This window comes from Thunnus maccoyii, chromosome 24, assembly GCF_910596095.1.
Source record: "Thunnus maccoyii chromosome 24, fThuMac1.1, whole genome shotgun sequence".
Classification (NCBI taxonomy): domain Eukaryota; kingdom Metazoa; phylum Chordata; class Actinopteri; order Scombriformes; family Scombridae; genus Thunnus; species Thunnus maccoyii.
This window is the reverse complement of record NC_056556.1, coordinates 10,659,887-10,674,960: the sequence shown is the minus strand read 5'-3', so window position 1 is coordinate 10,674,960 and position 15,074 is coordinate 10,659,887. Positions and strand designations below refer to the sequence as shown.

Here is a 15,074-nt window from a genome sequence, read left to right as displayed (position 1 = left end):
AGGGGGGATAACGAAGGTTTTTGTACACACCTTAAATTACAAAAATGCTTTTGAAATGATCTGCAGTGAGGAGAAAGAAAAGAGTAAAATAGTTTATTGTATCAGTAAAGATCAACAGAAGGCACACATACAGTATCTGAGGGTAGACGTCACACCAGTGTCAGTAATCCTTTCTCCAGCCTGTCATGTGATCACATAGCAAAATATACCATTACATCCATTGCAAATCTGCAGGACTCAAAAGGATAAGGTCACTCCACCTTGGAGAGGCTGAAATCGATGCAATACATTAGCAGGCTAAACTCTGCAGCTCAAGCAAATGCAGCATTTTGCAAAAATATATTCATATATAATTATACACCTTTTCTACACATTGAAGCAAATCAACTATACAAAATGCAGAAAACTATCTCGGTACAATAACTGGTGAGCTGTTTGTAAGAAAGTCCATGCTTAATAGAAGCATCATCGTGGCAGTATTACAGAATCAAAAATAGTAGCAGTACCTTTGTCATAAAACAGTTATAGGAAAAAACTTACAAGTCCATATAATGCCAAAAATATTAGCTTTGAAAACAAGATAAAGTACACAAAAGACATTTCAATATACATGTTTATAGGAGGACTAAAACATCTGGAAAATACGTGTGTCCCTTTCAAGCAGTATAATGTTTACTCCCCCACAAAAAACAATTATAAGTAAGTTAGTAAAGGAGTGCCATGGCTTGGAGATATTTTTTGGTTGAAACACAGATCCCAGAGTTTACGCACGCAAGAACTACAGCGACGGCCATGCTACACATTACAACAGAGTATTAGGGCCACTGTGACAAAGAGTTTTAGAGTAAAATTCAAATACTCTGAGGAAAAAAAGTCATAATTTTATGAGCTGTCTGTCTCACCTTCCAGTCCCAGCTATGTGACCTCTGTGGGGTCGTTATCAAGGTCATAATTTTAAGAGCTTAAAGCCATAACTACAAAAAAAAGCTGTAATATTTTGAGAATAAAGTCGCAATTATAACATTTTTTGTTCTCAAAGTGACATTTTCTCACAAGATTACAATTTAATCCAAATTTGTTCTCGTAGTATTAATGACACTTTATTGTAAATTTATGTCTTTTCCCTCAAAATATTATGACTTGACCCACTTTACCCGTATTATGACTTTTTCTGGTAAAATTACTACTTTATCCTTGAAATATTGTGACTTTTTTCCATAACATTCTCACTGTTTTGTAGTGAAATAAAGACTTTAGTTTTGAAATATTACCACTTCTTCCCCCAGGTAGAATTACTACTTCTTAAAGGTGCAGTGTGTGGAATTTAGTGTCATCAGAATGGTATTGGCGGAAACTGAATATAATATTCATAATTTTGTTTCAATTAGTGTATAATCACCTGAAAATAAGGATCGTTGTGTTCTCGTTACCTTAGAATGAGACCTTTATATCTACATAGGGAGCGGGTCCTCTTCCTTGTTTCTACAGTACAGCCCAGAATGGATAAACAAAACACCGGCTCTAGACAGGGCCTTTCGTGTTTGTCCCAAGTTTCATGGCCACTGTAGGTTCTCCTACATGCTTGGAAGGAGAGGGGGAGGGTGAGATGTATTCAGTTGGTTGCAATCTGCAACTTCACCACTAGATGCCACTAAATCCTACACACTGGTCCTTCGAGATTATGTCTGTTTCTGGTAATATTATTACTTTTTTCTCAAAATATTACAACTTTGAGATACAATTTTGAGATCACAGATTTTTTGTTTGCTAACAGTGGCCCTAAAACCATCGTAACATATTAAACCAAATCAGAGCTGCAGTAGATCTGGACAAAGAATTGCATTTTTGCTGAGAGAGTGACTTCAAATTAACAGTCCCAGAGATTTAGGTAGAATCAGGATTTCGTAAGCAAAACTTTTCTGTTACATACGTAATGTGGGTGTACATTTTGAACATCTCAAACACTGCTCAGTAATTTCAGGTTCCTGCTGTTTAAAATATCTCATGTTCACTCCAGCTGCCAGGCTGTTGAGTCTAGTACGGGTAGCTGTCAGGGAAAGCCAGTCCCTGGATGCACTGCTCCCCTCCTTCGGCCAGGTAAGGACCCTCCTCCTCGTGGCTGGGCAGAGGGAGGCCATCCTCCTCATTGGTCGGTGGGAGGGCGTCCGGGTCGGCCTTCAGGCTCGGCCTTTGGTTGTCTGGGAAAGCCATGGAGAACAGCGCCTCGGGGTTGCACACAAACTTGTAGACGTACCTTTCTCCAGCCACCTGAAGGAGGAGCCAATCAGAGGAGAGAGGAATTAATGATGTTCATTTATGCAACTTTCAAGCATTTAATGATTTTGTTGAAATGAACAACCATATTCAGATTTTAACTTGTAATATGACAGTGTTCTGAATTATAAAATATACTAGCACTTTTTTATTACCTTATATATATATTTGATCACTGCATCACCTTCAAGTCTCATGAACCCAGCATGCATTTTTGATTGATTATATTTGTTTCAGGCTGTAGCCCCACCTTCAGGCCAAATTTAGTTAATGACCTTGTAGAAAGTGAATGATCTGTGTACAGATTATTACTTCTCTCTATAAGTCTGTTCTATATGAGTGCTTTCTTTCTGTAGTAGATTTTTGAGTGTAGTTATGCAAATCTATGTAGAATAAAAAAGTTGGCAAATTCATGTAGATCAGATTATACAGTTCCAAATATGAGGAGCAAAACTTTTAAAAAATAAAAATCCAACTAATCCCATCAGCAACATGATCATTTCTAATACTTCATTATAAATGAGTACATATGGATAAGATAATAGAAGAAAGAACTTAAACATGTTATTCCTTTACCTTCTGCATGATGCCCTTCTCATAGTAGTACCTCAGTGAGCGGCTCAGCTTGTCGTAGTTCATGGCTGGCCGATTCTTCTGGAGCCCCCAGAGCCGAGCCACCTGGACACAATGCAGGACAAGAGACCCTCCATAAAATATCCAGCTGGATTTCATGTTTTTTTGCCCAAAATATAACGTATAATTATTAGATAGCTCCCTGCTTCCTAAATAAATGTATATTTTTTGTTTATTAAGGCATAAGAAAGGTTTAATCCATCTTTTTGCCTCTTTTTCACTCCAGTCCTCAGTTTAAATTTAATGAAAGGGTCTTAAGCGAGACTAAGTCCCATTTTTAACTATTTTAACAGTGTTTATTTAACACAAAAATCAATCCTTTTAACCCTGCAACGTTCATATCCTTCATGTTCCTCAAAGTTTAATACATTTTTTTAGCCTGCTTAAGCCTTTCAGTATGTTCCTTTCTGGGGTTTGCTGATGACTGACCTCTTCAGGATCGATCAGTTTAAACTCCATGTTGCGTCCCGTCCAGACAATCAGGTGTCCGTTGGCTGGGTTGTCCAGCAGCGTGAGTAGGAACTGCCAGAGTTGCAGCGAGCCACGGCGCTGGTATGGCAAACCCTCCTGCTTCACTTTACCTGGTTACAGAATCAGACAGGACATGATGAGAACATCCACATGTTTAGTTCTATTCCTCCTAAAATATCATCAGTAATCATCATCCTTCTGAGTTCAAATTCTAGTTTCAAAGTCAACACTGGCTAATACTATCTTGATTCAGTCTCACCTTCCAGTCTCTCTGGCACAACACAAGTATCATCGTAATACAGATGTGGTTCTCTGTCACGACCAAATCCTGTGAGTCAAAAAGTAAAACATTTTTAGAAAAGTTAACATTTGTTCCTCTGAGAAACTCTGCAGGCTCAGATGACACCACAAACTCACCAACATTGCTATTCTGGTACAAGACTGAAGACTTCCCAAATGATGATGACTGGCAGGTTTGAACCTCTGGAGGACACAAAAGTAAAGATGTGTTAAAAGTTTCTATTGTAAGACTTAAGTTAGACTTTCATACTTCTGTAAAGACAACAACATACATGTAACATTATCAAATTAGATTCTTTGTCTTAAGTCTCAAGTCATTTTAAAATGATTTTTAAGTCTACACACAAACACACCTGAATCAAAGCCAAAGTCCCTTGGCTCTTGTTTGATGGTGACGTGGTTGAAGGTGGTCTGGGGCCGGGCCAGACCCGGACCAGGTGGCCCTGGCTCTGGGTATCTTGGATCCACCAACTCCTGTTTGAAACCTCGGGTGCCGTGGGGGACCAGAGGCTCTGAGAGGTGGCGCTGGTACAGTGGGCGGCTGTCACGGCTCGAGGGGGGGTACGGTGTGTTGGCTGTTTTCTCCGGAGGGAGGAAAGACAAACATGGCTCTGAAAGCTGCCGCTGAAACCTGACGTGTGGAAGAACAGCAGAGAAAAACGGCTTTTTAGTAAATGTTTGTTTCTATCTTAAATCACATAAAAATATGAATCAGAACTCACCTTTGTTCTGTGCTGAAAGATCCAGCGGGGCAGCTGATGGGGGGACGTGGCAGCGCAAACTGCTGGCTTTGGTTGGCCTGTGGGAGGCTGCGGTGGTGTGAGGGGCTTAGGGAAGAAATGTGGTTATTGGTCAGCTGGGGATTGGATGGGTGTAACTGCCTCTGTAAGGGTGGAGGTCCTGAAGGATGGGTGGCACCACATCGCACTGCAGGTGAGGAGGCCGGAGTCACACCTGTGAGCCCAGCTGGCTTGTTGTCACAGGCACTTAAGAGAGAAGAGACAACAGGAAGCATTCAGAGTTGTTATTCTGATATTCTATCTAAGAAAAAGAAAATCCTTAAGTCTAGTTTCAGTACCTGTAACTATAAAGGCACATGTCAGCGTGAGGTGTTCTGCAGGGAGACAGGTCTTTGGACGGACTGTGCTCTTGCTTCACTTTGCTGACAGGCGGTCCATGAAACATCACTGCAAGCACACACAATCTCTCATGAATAATAATTATTTTGCTGTGGAGATTAAACAGGTGTTAGATTATAAATGTACCAGCAGTAGTGATGAACGTCATCCTGAGCAACAATTTTCTGAAGTAAATTAAAGCCACTGTGTGCACAATTTGTATGCGATTATCACTTCTTTCAATGATTATTTTCAAATCCTTCAGGAAAACACATCAGATTGAAATAAACCGCAATTATCCTTTAAGTGGTTAAAATAGTTTTCTACATTTTTTGTAAATGTGAGATTAAAGTTCCATTATTGAAAAAACACTCTCTTCTTGCCTCTTGGAGCATCTAGTCATGCAGATATTTTAGTTTTAATTGCTGATTGGTCCTTGTTACTCAACAAAAATACCTTTTGAAACAACATTTTTCGCCAAAAATAGTAAAAAAAATTCCAGGAACGGTGAACAGTTGTAATAAGCCTGAAGAACACCAAACAAATAAAAGGACCTTCAGCACCACCTGAGCAGGTAATTATTATTATACTATTAATGACTAACAGCTGAAGAGCAATCTCTACCTCTTATTTTCAGTGATGTTTAGTCCAGGTTTCTCACTACATACGCTAATCTCATATCGTCTACAGTATGTTTAAACAAGCATTTAACTCTCTTTGCAGCCTTTGGTCTTCTTCTCACATTAGAGCAGAAGAAAGAAAACAAGCCTCCTATCTGATCTGAGCCTTCCTGTAATCTGCATCGCAGTGACGCCACTAATGTTTCCATCCACAACGCAGTCACTGTCAGCTTTATTGTCTGAAACCGGGAGTCATTCTGTTGAGGCAGCTATCAGACGGCAATAAATACAGAGTGGCGTACGTGTTTGGAAGCAGCGCCAAATGCACTATTTCTGTGACATCATCACTTTAAAAAAAAAAAGTACAGGCAGAGTCCCTGGGATTCTTTTTTTTTTTTTTATAGCCCCCACATTTCCTGCATGCGCCACGTGCTAGTTATCATTGAGCTGGCACAGAGCCACTGCTGGCTTGTTTGAGGGTCATATACTGTGTTCACAATAAACTTGAACACTATAAACACACAACAGCAGCTTTCTGAAACAGTGAAAATTAAACCCAAGTCGTAATAAATCACAATTATCTTTTAACACAACCACACAAGACTTTGTGTTTAGCTGAAGTTGCGTATGGGACATGACGCAGCAGTTATCTTTGTTAATATCTCTCCATTAAATGAACTACTTGTGAGTCATGTGACCTCTTGTTTGAAACTAGACCAATAAAAGCATAGAAAACACACTGCAAGTCAGAGCGCTGCTTGTTTTACTCTGCTCCAGTCTTCAGAGACAACTCATTAGGAGATGGAGGCATAAATAAAGAATGTGTGTTATTCCGCAAAGTGTTCGCTCCCTGTTGTACAGCTCTGAGTGCTCTCTATAAATATTAGACGAGAAACAGCTACTCACAGTTATTGGACTGGAAATCTGGGACAAACTGCTCATCATCAGGAACCTGAGCTGTCAGGGGGGGAAACAAGAAGAAAATTAAAAGGATTCTTCTCATCAAATATTCACCACAGAATCCCTTTGTGCAGCACATTCCTGAAGTTATTGTGATTGTTTTTCTTCAGTTAGTGATTTCCTACATTTCCCAAAGTGCATTTGGTCATGCAGTGTTCAATGGTGATTTTCTTTTTTTTTTTTTTTTGCAGGTCTCACCTTCTGCGATCCATATTTCCTGGAGCTGGATCAGATCTTGAAAAAGTTCTGTAAAACATCATTGTAGAATAAAATGGTCTTAACATTATTTAACATGTGGAATATCTGTAATACTCTACCGAGTGAAACAGTGTGATACTTTTACAAATTTAACAGCTGATTCTCTTTACTTGGGACAGAAACTAAAAGTGTAACATACCTTTTAGCTGTAGGAAATGTGTCATAAATCTGTAGAACCATTTAAACTATATAAAAAAGTATAATTTCTTACTACAATTATATGACTTTAAACAATAAGTAGCACTTGAATTAGATGTGGTAGTTTCCCAATATGTTTTGTCTATAAATCTGCATTACTAACTACACAAGCAATTCCTTCCTTCAGAATAACCACTAAATGCTGACACAGTAAACACTTTTACATATGGGAAAGATGTCGTGATGAGCCAACCAACCTTCTGTGTCTTGAGCCAGCCCCGTGTCCACAAACTTCCTCTTCCTGTCGCTAGGACATCTCTCCGCTTCCTCTGTGTGACATTTCTACAATCACAGATTTAACAGCAGAACTGATTATGAGCTTAAATTGCAATCATGAATTTAATCAGTCCTTCGTCTGCTTTTCCAAAGAAGGAGAAATATAACTTAATGTGTCAAACTCACACTCTCTGGGACCACAAAAGGGACCTGCTGGTCATAAAAGCCGTCCATGTTGAAGGAGTCTTCACCCTGGAATAAAAGAGGGGTTGGTGTACAGATTAAACAGCAGTTAGAAAACATATTTTTGAAGAAGTTTGAATCTATTTCCACAGAGAACTGACGCTGCTAACCTTCTCCTTCCATATAACCACCATCCCTTTCTTGTGTCTCTGTGTGTTTGTGCTTTTCTAACCTCAATGACCTCACAGGAAGGTTTACAGTGGCTGTAAAAGCTCTGTTGTCAAATGATAGCGTTATGCAACCTCTTGCAAGTTTAATCTGACGTGAATACAGGCTGCAGGGAGAAGCATTCTTTAAAAGATGTTTGAATGGTTTTGAGGAGATAAACAGAAAGCAGCTGTATAGACCAATAAAACGTGACGTCTTTCCCTCCTGCTTGCGCAGAAAGCTTAGCTGCAAGCCAGGTTGGTGATGACCTTACTGATTGTAGACTAGTGGGGTATTTCCCAAAATGTTGAACTGTTCCTTTAAAACATGCAGCCACACATAACACAGGGAACAGATTTTAACTTCTAAAAGCATTAAAATACATGCCAATAATTACATAAATCCTTAAAACGATAAAGTAACTTATTAATGTTTGAAAATATCTGTGTGTGATAAAACAGTCTTAACTCAAATGTCCACTTGCCAGCTTTATCTGAAGGCAAATAATAGAACAGCTAGACCAGTCTGGTAAGTTCAGAAAATTACATCACTTTACTGTAATGCAGCCTTAAAAACCAGGAAAAGAAAAGACTAATGCCGTATCATGATATTATGATATCCAAAATCTATGACGATATGTAGTCTCATATTACAATATTGATATAATATTGATATATTGCACAGCTCTATTCCAAAGCATACCGTAGTGTGGTTTTCTACTTTAAGTTAGTAACTAAATAGTAACAGTAAAATGGGTTACAACTTGGAAAACCAATACCAGTGTATTGTTCTTTAAGTTTTGGTCAACCACGATTTTAATTCCTCATTGCCTATTAAACACAATTAAAACACATTCTGTAAAAGTGAATCCACCTGCACTAGTGCAGTATGATGGTAAAATTACATTATGAGCAAACTCTCTCATACCTTTAACAGCAGACATAATTACAAGATCTCATAATTACAAGAATAAACAGCTCTCGCAATAACTACCTTTGTTTGAGAAATATCCTGTTAATTACAAGCCGAAAGTTGTAACAGAAGTTTGCTGCATTTGCTGTTTCGACACCAACACAGAATTAAATCATATGACTCCTCTGCTCGGGTGTTTTCCGCCCGGATGTTGACTATAAGCAGCACATTAAAATCAAAGTTTTGTGAATGGAGTTTGGCGTGACGTCCTTGTTTTTCTCAATGAACTGAAACTTGATCCCCGCAGGAGGAGGAGAAGGAGGAGGAGGAGGAGAAGGTGGGGGGGCCACTGGCTCACCATTGAGAAATTTGCCAGAGAGCACAGAGAAAGATTCACGATGCTAACAGGCCGTAAAGACAGCTGCTGCAAACGGAAATGCCGCTGTGCACAGCGGACAGATGCGGGGAAATGGACGCAGTGTTGCCTTTGATTTTCAGAAAATGGCGTTCGCCTCTTAACGCGTATCTGCTCCCCTCACTGCCTGTAACAAACCGCGACGATGCGGCTGATGCACTCAAACAAAGCAGAACAAACCCCGCACATGTTCCCCTACTGTTTTATTAAAGTGATAAAATAATAATGCAGGACTCACTCGGTAAGTGAAGTTTCTTGGCAGTATGAAAAATGAACTCGACGCAGATTTCCTCCCCTACATCCCCTGCAGATCTGTGGATTTTTCTCAATGAGGAGCTCTGATCGCTGGATCTAAACCGAGCCCTGTGCTGCCTCTCCCATTGGCTGTTACACAAATCAATCAAAGGACTAGCCAATCCCGTTTGAGACTGCTCTGACGCCCGTCCCTTGCGTTTTTTATGAATGGCTGCGTTTCATTCATGGATCCACAGCTCTCTTAAAGGGCCAGTGCTGAACTGCCACACCATTATTTAATGGGTGAGTCAATAAATAAGTTCAATAAATACATTCAAACTAATTTAAAAAATCCTAAAATTAGCAATAAATAATTGGGATAGTTTAGGTGATTTAATATTATTTGTTATAAATACTGAATTCTATTAGATTACATGAATTATTAATTGGTTATTGCATTGACATAATTATATGTATATATTTAACAATGAAATTAATAATATGATTTATGAATACCATTAAAAAAAGAACATATTATATGATCTATTGTTTTTAAATTGGTGATTATTATATGGTGGCCATCTCTCCTATAGGTTATAGTTCACCTTAATCTTTACTTGCAAATATGATTTGGCATAATGACATAATGGCACTACACTATGGCACCAATAATTGGCAATTAAGAGGACGCTTGCAATGCAATATTCATTTTAATCTACATATACAGTCACTGATTCCTGCTATTATAATAATCACAATTATTATAAATAGTATTAATATGTATATTATTATTATTAGATAATTGGAGATGTCACGCTGGGCTCTGGGAAATTGTGATCAGCATTTTTTTTACTATTTTCTGCCATTTAATATATTAAACAATTAATCACTAATTGATCATGAATATAATATCTAGTTGCAGCCTCAAATAAGACTAAACGTCATGTAAAGTGGGACATAATCCCTTCAAGTTTCATCAGTTCATCTCGGACTAGAAGTCATTTTATTGTAGGTGGCTAGAAACACTATTGAAAAGCCACTGACTGCATTTTCTATCATGTTGCCAAGCAGCTGCTGTAGCTCTCTCCAAAAACTGTATCCTGTGAGATTTCCTTGGCACGTGCAGACAGTTGTGTCTCCAAATCAAGTTAGACAATCTTTTTTTTCTATTATTCAAAGAGCACATAATACTTAACTTTGAATGAAAGCATCAAGCTCCAACACTTAGATGCAGAAGGTTTATTTTCACCTATAAAGTTAAACATATACAATACAAGCTGAGTGAAACGGTGTTGAAAAACACACTTTTATGGAACATTTCTATTTTTTTGTGTTTTTTTGAACAACCTCTCTGTATTTTTTTAACCTCTGACCAAATGCAAATGATTTGACTTGCATCCATTTCTACAGCCAATACCAACATACAATTTTATGAGAGGCAGACATTACATATTTACACAGTCTCTCCTGGAATCACCTAAAAGGAAAAGGGTCAAGATACTTTTACTGAAGTGTAGAAGGACTGGACTTCCTCTCCTGAGACACACACATATTGCAGTTTTGTAACTGTTGCATGTTTCATCGACTTAATCCAACATCACACATGACTGCTTTTAAGTCCATTTCTCTCAGTGGGTGGCAGAACAGTTTCTCCAGTTTTAATCCCACTTTGATCTCTTTCCACTTCATTAACAGTCACACAGAGAGATCACAGAGTGTGTCACCTGATCATGTGTTAAATCTGGTATTTAGTGCTTTCATAGGCCAGCATTGAGGTTCTCATACAGTACCTCGTTGACCACTGATGACTCTTGATAGTGGATGGAAATCTGAAATAAAACACAGCAGTTATGAACACTGTGTTAGAAAAATAGACACAAGAACACCAAATGTGTAAAGTTCATCAGCAGCCCAGCACAATGCAACATTTCTTACTGAACATAGTCATTTCAGAGCATCATCCCCGATTATAATCATTCAATGAATGAATTATGATGTAACATCCTGCCTGGTTATTGAAACAAGTTCAACCAGTAGTGCAATCTCATTGTTGTGTTGAGAAAGACTCTGCAGACTACAACACCAGCAAAATAAAGATTCAGCTATCATTTAAATCTGCCTTGGGTTATTTTTTGTACTGGAAGCCATGCACACTTTTTAAAGGAAAATTTAGCAAAGAAACATGTCCATTTCCTCCATGCAAACTAAAAAAATATGCAGAACTAATTGGAAACATGATTCTGCAACTAGGAGCTTTTGTTTTGCATTAAATCTATTCAGAAACTGATTTTCTGGACGGTTTGGGAAGTGATGTATCTCTAAACGTTAGGAAGTGATGTAATTCTAAAGTTTCCAAATCTGAAACAATGTCCAACAGCTTTTCTAATAAGGTGTTCACAGGACTTCCAATTATCCACAGCCTACTTTAAATTATGTCGGCCTGAAGCTAGAAATTCACCCACAATTGTACTAAACCACAATTTAAATTAAAGTCACATTTTACAAAAGACCATCTAGCCTTGAACTAGTTAATTAGAAGACAACCAACAGTGTAAAACATCTCTTATTGCCACTTTAAAGATAGTTTTCCTCTTAAATGTCAATATAGAATATGATTGCAGAGCATTTTATTTGCAGTGAGCACTGGAAAACCCACTGATAGACTTTGCTTTTCAAAGTAGGCCTAAAAGTCTCATCTTAAGACTTCAGACTGACTTGTTCAGAGGACATTTCTTTGCAGGGTGCAGCGACTGTTTGTCTTCTACTTACAAACTGCTTAATCAGCATCGGGGAATGCCAGTACGGATATGTGTGTGCGATAAAAGTTTCTAGTTCAAACATCAGCTGAGTGCAGCAGTTCTGTTACTGATTTGCAACGTCTCATGTTTACTTGGTCACCACGTGTCTACTGCTATATGTAGGCCTACATATCATATCAATGATCTTTAATTCTTCCGTTATGGCAGATCAACAAGTATGATACAGTATCTAACTGTATCAGGAAATTAGACACTGCAGTCTTGTAGTTTCTTATCTAATGTGTTTGCACAGGCACGTGCACAGACTTTTGACCTCTGACTAGATAAGATGCCATCAATTCTCAATTAAAAGTGTGCTTTAAGCCCATTAACTGCATTTGAGTTCTTATTCTGCCACCACAGTTAACACACACAAATCAAGCACTCTGTGGAGGGAGCAGCATGATCCAGGTCTCCCAGACCTGCCTTCATTAGTGACGGCCAGGTAATGATAGTGTTTGTCCTAAGCTCCGGCATTATGTGTCACTGTTGTGAAATTAAACCACTATTAAAACATCTCAATGCAGCAGCCAGCATAACTTAGGCAATAGCCCAACATTAAGCTTAACAACAAACAAGTTAGTCTGGTGTAAAATAGTGTCGTCAATGAAAACAAGTGAACTTTGGTAGACCAGTTAGTTCATTTGTCAGGCAACTGGTAAAAATAAATATGCATTGCGTGGTTAATAGTCTATGCAATCATATTTGGATATATCTCCTCTCCTCTCCTCTCATCCTGTGTCAGCAGCTCCTCTGTTAGCAGCAGTATTCAGGGTCCAAGGGCTTTTGGGGGAGACAGGCTATAAGATGTCACCGTCACGCCCTGCACTTAAATCACCCTCTGCCAGCCATCTTTAAGGTGGTATGACTCCCTCTTCCTCTTCCTCCTCTTTCCGTCACACCTCTTTCTGCAGTTTCCTCTCCGATCCAGCTGAAGCAGGACAACAAGACTGATAGTATTAATTTTTATTCTCTCACTGGTTTCCACTCTGAGAAAGAGTCTGAATTTATTGGTGAACAGGACTCAAAGGCTAACTTGATGAACTTTTACTTCCTGAGTGTAAATGTGTAGATTTAGATCTAGTTCAGGTTGATTTTATTCTTAAAAAACTGCAGGATTTTTTCTGATGAGACACAGTTTGACAGTTTGATCGATTCCCTAGTGATTGTAAAATCGATCAAAGTTGCTCCGGTTGGTCCCTCCACTCACTGTGCGTGTGTGTGTGAATTCATGTATTCAGTTATCAGTGCCCTTTTTTCCTGCTTGAGCACCTTCCCCCCAAAATGTCTGCATGGCCCTGTGTTTACATGTTGTGTTGATGCTGTTTTTCCTTCTGCTCCTTACTGTAGTTTGATTAGATCTTTCTCTGTATCATTTTATGGCTTTGCTTTACTTGCTGACATTTTAAACTTTTAATACTAAATATGATATCTTTTTCTGTTTCCAATTATTCATTGCATTGCATAAAGATTTTACACAGTAACAATGCAAAGATGCAGCATTGCAATACATGGTGTGCACCAGTGGAAAGAGAGAAGAAGAAAAGGAAAACCAAATAGGGAAATATATTAATATATCATATATTATCTTGTAGTTTTGACTCATAATTTCTCATAATCTGCAAAATTATGACTCTAAGACGCTAAGTATTAGTTTTGAATAGTTCTGAACTTTTTCAACTCACTTTTTAGGGAGGGTTTTGACTTTGACAAAAGTTTCAAGTGAATGGGAAGGTATGTCCAAACTTTTGACAGGTACTGTATTTTAATTTCACAGACAAGAAGACTCATAAAGCCACATTATCACTACTCAGTTTTAAACCATGCTTATATGAATCATAATGTTGACTTACTAAGTTGATATAATCAGATACTGATGAGAATTTCAACTTTTTTTCCATTTATGCATTTACCTATGAGCGACTGTATATACATAAAGTCCTCCTCCTGTGTAATGGGGCTCTTGCACCACCAGGTGTCTCTTGTGCTTCATACTCCATACTTTGTATTCCGATAGTTAAATGTCTCTTTTACTCATGGAAACATAATTTTCATTTCATCACTCAATTTATAAACCATTTATAAAAGGTGTCTTCTTAGAAAGTGCTACTGAAAGAATGAATCTGCTATTTTAAGACCTGTTTCAGTATTGGTAATATGGATGTTGCTGAAGCAGTTGAGTTAAATAATAAGAGGTCCAAAAGTGGCTTGATAGTGTATATTAGCAATCTAATGAAGCTGTCCAACACACTATTTTTATTTTAATTTTGTTGTGCTGTGCATCAGGGGGTAATGTTCTGCTCTGCTGTATTGTTTACACTGTCTCTGGCACAGTCTGCCTTCTAAGAACAATGGCTGCTGGCATACCATTGGTCCTTGTTGGTGAATCCTCCTGAATCATCAGAGAGCTTTGTCAGCCTTTTTGTTTCTGGGCTTTGCCATCAGCCACCAGATGTTAGTACCCACAGCTCACCTCCATATAGCCATCAGCACTCAACTCACAACCATGCACATGGGAATGTCACTGTTCATATTTGAAAAACAACCACATATACACAGATATGCTTCAACTGTTTTAGTTTATTGATAATGTCAGACCATTGATGAATCATATCATTCCCCTAACTGTATCAGCTTAACCCTTACAGTTTATGGTCTAAGCCTAATTAAAAATTTAACTATCGGCTTGGTGACCAGTGGATGAAATACCTTGGAAAAGCTGCTGACTGGTCAAACACAACTTGAGCTTTTGTGTTCGGTGATTGTCTAAATTTTGAATGTCCACCTATACAACCAGACAAGAAATGGCAATTCTGCAAAAACCTGGTTTATGTCCAATGACAATATTTTTTTAAGCTCTCACTTTCTACAACATCTGCACATGCCAACTACAGTATGGTTAATGTTAGGTAAAGATTGTGTTTATGGCACATGTTCTACACAGCAAGGGTTAGTCAACTAAAACACTTTGTTAATGTTAAGGAAACATTGTGGTTACTGTTGATTATAACGTTAATTGCAAGTCTTACCTTCCGCCTTGCTACTGAACGTTGATATTGGACGTAAATCTTAAGGTGTGGAAACATCCAATGTGTACATAATTCCTTGGTACTGACTAATGTCAGTGTGTTTGCTTACACAACACTTTGGTTCAGATTAAGATTTCATCACAGCTACCATGGGGATTCCCATTAAATTTAACTATATTCATGGTCCCAAGAGGAAAATTAACTGTACAGTATCTAATGCACTGTTCCTGTTGGTCACATGACCTTTT

General features: G+C 38.3%; 2 protein-coding genes across 3 annotated transcripts in view; one reads left to right on the top strand and one right to left on the bottom strand.

Moving 5' to 3' along the window:
• Window positions 1-15,074, top strand: part of LOC121891932 (nectin-2-like) — a 933,424-nt gene that overhangs the window by 16,513 nt on the left and 901,837 nt on the right. The window lies entirely within an intron of this gene.
• On the bottom strand, window positions 79-9,116 carry LOC121891941 (ETS translocation variant 5-like). Of its 2 annotated transcripts, none has more exons than XM_042404649.1 (13): window positions 9,004-9,116; window positions 7,235-7,300; window positions 7,030-7,114; window positions 6,575-6,622; window positions 6,323-6,373; window positions 4,757-4,865; window positions 4,401-4,664; window positions 4,032-4,309; window positions 3,796-3,861; window positions 3,638-3,706; window positions 3,337-3,488; window positions 2,851-2,952; window positions 79-2,268 (listed from the first exon to the last, which is right to left on the bottom strand). In XM_042404649.1, exons 2-13 carry the CDS (start codon window positions 7,280-7,282, stop codon window positions 2,035-2,037), a joined length of 1,506 nt encoding a protein of 501 aa, XP_042260583.1. In that variant the 5' UTR covers window positions 7,283-7,300; window positions 9,004-9,116; the 3' UTR covers window positions 79-2,034. The 2 variants fall into 2 exon arrangements, with proteins under 2 accessions (XP_042260583.1, XP_042260584.1); XM_042404650.1 differs by lacking the exon at window positions 9,004-9,116 and adding an exon at window positions 8,432-8,640.